Raw genomic sequence first — 8,177 nt, forward strand, 5'->3', positions numbered from 1 at the left:
GTTTTTAAATCCCTATGATCTCTCATGGCTGTGACCTTCATGTCCTATGTAGATGGTAGACCACGTAGAATTTTGAGTGAAATTTCTTTTTGATTAATATCTTTTCCAAGATCATTAATCTCTCCTAAGATTTTGACAAATCTTGTTTCCATGTCGGTAATATTCTCGCCGTTTAGCATTTTGAAATCCTCGAATTTCTTTAATGCTATAGTGAGCTTATTATCTTTTTCTTGCTCGTCTCCTTCACCAATTTGAATGAGCGTTTCCCAAACTTCCTTCGCGGATTGACACTTTCGAACTTTTGGAAATATCGTGTCATCGATAGATTTAAACAAAATATCCTTGGCAATATTGTCCAAGTTATTTCTTGTTCTATCTTCACGAGACCATTCCGCTTTCGGTTTTGGAATGTATTGTGGAGTGTCACTTGTTTGTACGGATAAGGTGTTGACTTGCAAAATCTCAATAGGACCACTTGTAACCACTTCCCACATTTCATCATGTAATGCGGATAAATGTACCTGCATGCGAATTTTCCAATCATCAAATTTCTCTAAGGAAAATAATATATTTTGGGCAAGAGCCATATCTCTTTTCATCATCTTGATTTTTCGAGATCTGTCTAGCAGTCAAGATTAACTCAAATAGACAACTGCTCTGATACCAATTGTTGGTCCCGATAGGGTGGTAGAAAGTCTAGAGGGGGGGGGTGAATAGACTTTCTAAACTTTTTCACAATTTAAATAACTTTTTGGTAACCTCAACTCTAAGTAGCAAGTAAATAGAATAAGTTTAAACTGCACAGCGGAAAAGGTAGTATGTAAAGAGTTATGCTCAATTAATGAATTAAATACGCATGTAAGATGAATAAAGTGACAGAGGGATCTTGAATATATAAAGGAGATGGTTCACTCAATATATAGTAACAATATTCAAGATTGTAAATAAATATCGTATCACGTCGACCATGTGATGAATGTTACATGCAACACGTCAAACTTGCTTAGAATAATTCAATATTTAAGCTTGAGAAGTTTGAATCACATGCATACGTGAAAACACACTAAACCCGAACGATTAAGATTGATTGTGAATAGTAAACGGGTTAGTCGGATAAGATAGATAGATAGAGTAAATTATGTAAGTGCGGTATGTAAATGAGAGAGGCAATTTATAGTGGTTCGGAAGTGGCGTAACCTTCCTAGTCCACTTGTCTCCTTTCGCGTCTAGGAGAAATTCACTATTTTTCCACACACAGTTACAATAGTGAATAAGCGCTACACAAGCACTTCTTCCGGATGTCTTGCACACAGCTACACCCAACTCCGAGTGTCTCGCACACAGCTACACTCAACTCCGAGTATCTCGCACACAGCTATACTCAACGCCAACTAAGTGTCTTGCACACAGCTACACTTAGCAACTACGAGTGTTTTGCACACAGCTACACTCACTAGAGTATTTTGCACACAGCTATACTCTTTTTACAATTACAAATACAAAGGTAATTGTATCTCTCTCCAACTAGATTTGAGACTATTCAGACTAAGTCTCTAAGAATATTTGAGCACTTGCACTTTTTGTATTTTCGTGTGTATTGCACTTCTATCTCGTGTCTATCTTGTTCACCTCTGCTCCACACACCCCCTTTTTTGTCTTCAAGTCTTCATGGCTTTTTATAGGCAATCAAATATATCCGTTGGAGTGGGATAATTTGATATTTGAAATTTGAATCTTCATAGCCTGATATTGTTGACAATAGTAGGTCTTCAATTTTGATTTGATTGTCAACTTGCCTGACAAAATAATATCTTATCTCCAATTGATTTGTTCAAAATATTATTTTGTTGTCATATTGAATATCCAACGTATCTTTGAAATAAATTCATCTGATAGAATTTATTTCTAGGATAAGTTTTTATATTCATGTCTTCATAAATATTTTTCCGTTCTGATCAAATGTCTTTCAGGCAATTTTGGATTCTTGTGGCATGTGGGTAGACTTGGAATAAATTCCTTCGAATTGATCCAATTTCTGATCATCTTGCTTCTTTGCCACATTGTGCTCCTTTGACTTTGAACATCGTGCTCCTTTGACTTGAACATTGTGCTTTTCTGATTTGGTCACATTGTGCTCTTTTGGACACATCGTGCTTGTTCACATTGTGCTCCTGTAGAACATTGTGCTCCTTTAGATACATTGTGCTCCTTTTGATACATTGTGCTCCTTTTGAACATTGTGCTCTTTAGCACACATTGTGCTTGTCAGCACACATCGTGCTCTTTAGCACATCGTGCTTTTTTTAATACATTGTGCTCTTTTGATAGCATTGTGCTCCTTGGTGAACATCGTGCTCTTTTGGACATTGTGCTTGTCCGAAAATTTGACTAGTAAAAAATAAGTCTTTGGGGGAATCAATCTCAGGTGTAATCGTTTTAAGTAAGGACTTCTACCATTTCATCGTTAGGCTCATCCGGTCATTCTTTGCAACGCCATTCCTTTATGCTTCTTTCTCGGATGAATACTCGTAGGACCAAAATTAATTTCTCAAATTAATTTTGTTCTTCCTATGGTAGATTCCTTTTGATTCGCTATTCTGATTTATGATGCTTGTACTCAAAGACCTAAAAACTAAGTGTATCTAAAGTACATTTGGCTTCATCGAAACTTACAAAAAATATTCCTATCAAATAGTTTTACAAAATATTACTCAATCAATGACATTGCAATCTAACATGCTCGAAACTACCCCTATGGTGTCTAACAAAAGGCAAGGGCCTTTGACAAATCTAACAAATGGTAAAGTTGCGCAATTAAGTAAATCCTTTTTAAAAATATGAATGTATAGTGTTTAGTTTATAAATAATAACGTTTTTTATCATCTTATAGTTCAAACAACAAGATCGTGCGTTGTGGATGACAATAGCTCAACACCAAAGGCGTCAATGCAATTTAATTTGTTGTCCGCTTTTGATAGTGTGGTCCATGATACACCGTCAAACTCGGCAAATGTTAATGGTGAGTATAGGTACGAGTAATAACCTTTATTATTTTTGTTTAGGTAAGAGTTATAACATTTGTTTTCTTCTAGATTATTACAGTGATATTGGTGATCAAACGTACTCATGCAATCATTGTGGAGCTATGTTTTGGTTAGAGGAGCGAGTAAATAAATCTAGCGGTGTTCGGAATCCGAAATATTCACTATGTTGCGGTCATGGAAAGATAAAGTTGCCGCATCCTAATATTCCACCTATGGCAATCAGGCAGTTGTTCTTTAACCAAGATCAAAAGAGTAACCATTTCCTAAAGAACATTCGGTGCTTTAACAATATGTTTTGCTTTACTTCCATGGGTGGAAAAATTTACAGAACGGTCAACAATGGTAGTGCACCACCGACTTTTAGGTTACATGGTCAAAATTTTCACTTGATGGGTAGTTTGCTCCCACAATCTGGCGAGAGACCAAAGTTTGCTCAATTGTATATTTATGACACTCAAAACGAGATCACAAATCGTATAACTGCACTTGGGTAAGTTATGTACTTTTATTTATTTTAAATACATTAACATCATTTTTGTAACAATATAGATTATAAAATTGTATGGGTTTTTATATTCCAAACAGGGAAGATGAGTCAAACATTACAATCCATCGTGAAATTGTTAAAGACATTAAAGATGCACTGGATGAAAATAATGTTTTGGTTCAGAGTTTTAGAATGGCCAAAACAGAGATGGAAAGTAACCATAGAGCTGATATTAAAATCAAACTCATCGGTAAGAGGACCAAGGATGCAAGGACATATAACTTGCCACAGGTTGGGGAGGTGGCTGCATTGATTGTTGGTGATTTAGACCCAAACATGGGAGAAAGAGATATATTGGTGGAGTCCAAAGCTGGACATTTTCAAAGAATAACTGAATTAAATCCGGCATATCTCCCATTGCAGTACCCACTACTCTTTTCTTATGGTGAAGACGGATACAGAGATGACATACAATTTACTACTCTTGAAGGCAGGAGTTCAAATGCAAGGAGTAAACTTAGTCCCAGGGAGTATTTCTCATTCCGTTTGCAAGATAGGTTCAATGAAATGTCAACATTGCTTTATGCTAGGCGATTGTTCTAACAATATTTGGTTGATGCTTATACCATGATAGAATCAGGACGCTTGGTTTATATTAGGTCTCATCAAAAGTCACTTCGATGTGAATCATACAAATGTTTGACAGATGCGTTAACATGTGGCGAAGTAGATCCTACTGCCCAAGGAAAACACATAATTTTGCCATCGAGTTTTACCGGAGGTGCAAGATATATGGTGCAGAATTACCAAGATGCAATGGCTATTTGTAGATGGATCGGGTATCCAAGTCTATTTATTACATTCACATGTAATCCTAAGTGGCCCGAGATTGAAAGATTTTTACAACCAAGGAAACTCAAAGCTGAAGATAGGCCAGATATAGTATGTCGTGTGTTTAGAATGAAATTAAATGCACTAATTAAAGACATTCAGAAAGAGAGAATTTTTGGAGTGGTAGATGCAGGTAATTTATTTCATTTCATCAATATATTTGATTATTTTTGGTTGTTACATATCTTTTAAATTTTTCAACGATTTTAAAGATCCAAGTGCATATTGTTTGTTTCTTGCAGTAATTTACACCATTGAATTTCAAAAAAGGGGACTGCCACATGCTCACATTTTGATATTCTTGAGCAAGAGTAACCCTTACCCTAATCCTAAAGATATTGACCGGATCATATCTGTCGAGATTCCAAGTCCACTGTGCGAACCTGAGTATTATCAAGCTGTAGCAGAATTTATGATTCACGGTCCATGTGGTGCAGTTAGGAAGAATTCACCTTGCATGATAAATGGTATGTGTTCTAAATTCTTCCCCAAAAAATTTGTGGAAAACTCAATAGTGGATTTTGATGGATATCCAATATATCGGCGTAGAGATAATGGTCGTACAGTTTGGAGGAATGGGATTGACCTTGATAGTAGATATGTTGTTCCACACAATAGACATTTGCTTATGAAGTACAGGGCTCATATTAATGTGGGGTGGTGCAACCACTCTAGGTCAATAAAGAACTTATTCAAGTACGTCAACAAGGGTAATGATAGGGTCACAGCTGAATTCTACAACAGTGGGGTGGAAGAATCTACTGGAAAGATTATAGATGAAATCAAGATGTACTATGACTGTAGATATATTTCACCCCCTGAGGTCGCGTGGAGGATTTTTGCGTTTGACATACAATTCAGGAATCCATCGGTTGAGCGGTTGAGTTTTCATCTCCCCAATGAGCAATCAATAATATTTCATGACAACGATTTGGTCAATGATGTTGTAAATAGACCGACAGTAGCTCAAAGCATGTTTACTGCCTGGTTTGAGGCTAATAAAAAGTACGCTGCAGGGAGGCAGTTGACTTACTCACAGATGCCAACCAAATTTGTTTGGAAAAATGATAAAAGAGAATGGCAACCTAGGCAGAGAAATTGGGCAATTGGTCGAATCTTTTATGTGCCACCAAATACTGGTGAGATTTTTTATCTTAGATGTTTACTTAATATAGTTCGTGGACCGACTTCATTTGATGAGATTAAACAAGTAGATGGTGTTCAATACAATTCATTTAGAGATGCATGTTATGCATGCAGATTAATCGAAGATGATAAAGAGTATGTTGATGCAATCACTGAGGCAGCATCTTGGTCTTTACCCCATTCGCTACGTAAGTTGTTTGTTACACTTCTGACATCCAATTCAATGTCCAAGCCAGAAAATGTTTGAGAGATGGTTTGGCAATACTTATCAGATGATGCTCAATATATTTGTAGAAGGAACCTCTCAGGTAACATTTATTGTTATATTATTAATTATTCATATCCATTCTTTAAAGCATTACATCTTACGTTTTTTTCTTCTTCTATTGTAGATTTAAGTCTAAATGAATCTCAAAAAAAAAAAAAAATTGCTTTGATTGAAATGGAGAAGTTGTTGAATGCTTGGAACAAATCTCTATCAGATTATCCACCTATGCCAATGCTAGATGAAAACAACGATTTGTTTTCCGGTAACAGGTTGTTGTTCAAGGAGATGTCATATGATAGGGAAGCTCTATTGCATCAACATAATTCGTTGCATCCGAAACTAACCGATGAACAGTTAGTCATATACAATAAGGTGATGGCAGATGTTGAAACAGAGAAAGGTGGAATGTATTTCGTTTATGGTTATGGTGGGACAGGAAAAACATTTTTGTGGAAGACTATTTCAGCAGCTGTACGGTCCAAGGGCGAGGTAGTTCTAAATGTAGCATCAAGCGGTATAGCTTCATTGCTGCTGCCTGGTGGTAGGACTGCACATTCCAGGTTTGCTATACCAATTGCTGTTAATGAGGACTCCACTTGCAACATCAAGAAAGGCAGTGCGCTTGCTGAATTGATAATCAAATGCAAAATAATAATTTGGGATGAAGCTCCGATGATGCACAAACATTGTTTTGAAGCATTGGACTGGACAATGAGAGATTTAATGCGTTTCAAGAACTCAAGGAGCTTATCAATGACATTTGACGGGAAAACCGTGGTGTTGGGTGGAGACTTTAGACAAATTTTACCCGTTATCCCAAAAGGTACTAGACAAGATATTGTTCAAGCCAGTATTAATTCATCTTACCTGTGGAATAATTGTGAAGTTCTGCGTCTAACCAAGAATTTAAGATTGCAAGGTCTTACTAATGAAGATGATGTTCAAAAGTTAGATAGTTTTGCCAAATGGATTGCGGATTTAGGTGATTGTAATCTTGGTGAAGACAATGGTGTTGATTGCAATATAATGATACCGTCTTCAATTGTATTAGAAAACGAGGTTGATCCTATTAGGCAAATTGTTGAAAGCACATTTTCGGAGTACCGTACTGGGAACATGGATGAAAGTCAACTGGAGAATAGAGCTATATTAGCTCCAACCTTAGATGTAGTTGGTGATGTCAATGAATACATGAATGGTATTAATCAAGTTGCTTCAATGACATACTTGAGTTGTGATTCTGTTTGCAAGGCAGAGTCAAACTTTGATATGCAATCTCAAGTACACACAACAGAATTTTTAAATAGCTTGAGGTGTTCGGGTGTACCAAATCACTCTCTAACATTGAAAGTTGGAACTCCAGTTATGCTGTTGAGAAATATAGATCACTCTATGGGGTTGTGCAATGGTACAAGGTTAATAGTAACACAGTTGGGAAATCATGTTATCGAGGGAAAAATTATAGCTGGGAATAACGCAGGTACAAAGGTTTTGATACCGAGACTATCTTTGACTCCTTCAGACCCAAGACTTCCATTCAAGTTTCAACGAAAGCAGTTCCCACTGATGTTATCATATGCAATGACGATCAACAAAAGTCAAGGTCAAACGCTTTCACATGTTGGTTTGTTACTGAAAAAAACCAGTTTTTAACCATGGACAATTGTATGTTGCAGTTTCTCGGGTCAGTAATCCAGATGGTCTTAAGGTCTTAATATGTGGCGAGTCTAGAGGTCTTTTAAATAAGACTCAAAATGTAGTTTATAAAGAAATCTTTAATAATTTGTAATTGTTGTTTCATTATTTTACAATGAAATATTTTATTTTGTGTATTTGTGACATCTATAACCTTATTGACCATATAATGAATAAAACAATTTTTTATACATATCGGCATAATAATATGGCCGTGCATCGCACGGGCGCAACTACTAGTTGTAGGATAATAGCCCTTCATAGAGAATTATGAAGAGTAATGCTTTCACTTAGTCTATAATGACTAGCATGATCAAGCACTTACCACTATGCCAAGATATATATTTATATAGCTAGTAATGATGACACAATTTTATTTAATTATACTTTCTTAACAGTTAGTAACACATTTTGATAGCAGAATGCTAAACTCAGCTCTCTGAGCCACCGCCGCCCAACAATAATTCAATGACTAGTTTGATGATAATAATTTTTCAAACGGCTAGTTTTAATTGATTTGATAATCTCATTGGCTAGATTATTAATCCATTTTCATAGACACCGTCATCGTTAAGCCATTGAGCTTATACCATCATTTCAAATTGACACCAATGCATTTTGTATCAATTATAACTATGTATAGTAT

At 36.1% G+C, this 8,177-nt stretch overlaps 2 protein-coding genes across 2 annotated transcripts; both read left to right on the top strand.

Annotated features, from left to right (window-relative positions):
- Positions 1–4,158: 4,158 nt before the first annotated feature.
- On the top strand, positions 4,159–5,815 carry LOC109147190. Its single transcript, XM_019294826.1, has 2 exons — positions 4,159–4,555; positions 4,665–5,815. Exons 1-2 carry the CDS (start codon positions 4,159–4,161, stop codon positions 5,813–5,815), a joined length of 1,548 nt encoding a protein of 515 aa, XP_019150371.1.
- Positions 5,816–6,010: 195 nt separating this feature from the next.
- LOC109147191 (ATP-dependent DNA helicase PIF1-like) lies at positions 6,011–7,489 on the top strand. Its single transcript, XM_019294827.1, has one exon. It carries the CDS (start codon positions 6,011–6,013, stop codon positions 7,487–7,489), a length of 1,479 nt encoding a protein of 492 aa, XP_019150372.1.
- The last annotated feature ends 688 nt before the right edge of the window (positions 7,490–8,177 follow it).

The sequence above is a fragment of the Ipomoea nil genome, unplaced genomic scaffold (genome assembly GCF_001879475.1).
Source record: "Ipomoea nil cultivar Tokyo-kokei standard unplaced genomic scaffold, Asagao_1.1 scaffold1978, whole genome shotgun sequence".
Taxonomy (NCBI): Eukaryota; Viridiplantae; Streptophyta; class Magnoliopsida; order Solanales; family Convolvulaceae; genus Ipomoea; species Ipomoea nil.

Bases quoted from the DNA above. Each gene is read 5' to 3' on its own strand.
- LOC109147190 (XM_019294826.1), top strand. From the start codon at position 4,159: ATGATAGAATCAGGACGCTTGGTTTATATTAGGTCTCATCAAAAGTCA. The intron at 4,556-4,664 runs GTAATTTATTTC...TGTTTCTTGCAG, and splicing joins TTTTGGAGTGGTAGATGCAG to TAATTTACACCATTGAATTT.
- LOC109147191 (XM_019294827.1), top strand. From the start codon at position 6,011: ATGGAGAAGTTGTTGAATGCTTGGAACAAATCTCTATCAGATTATCCA.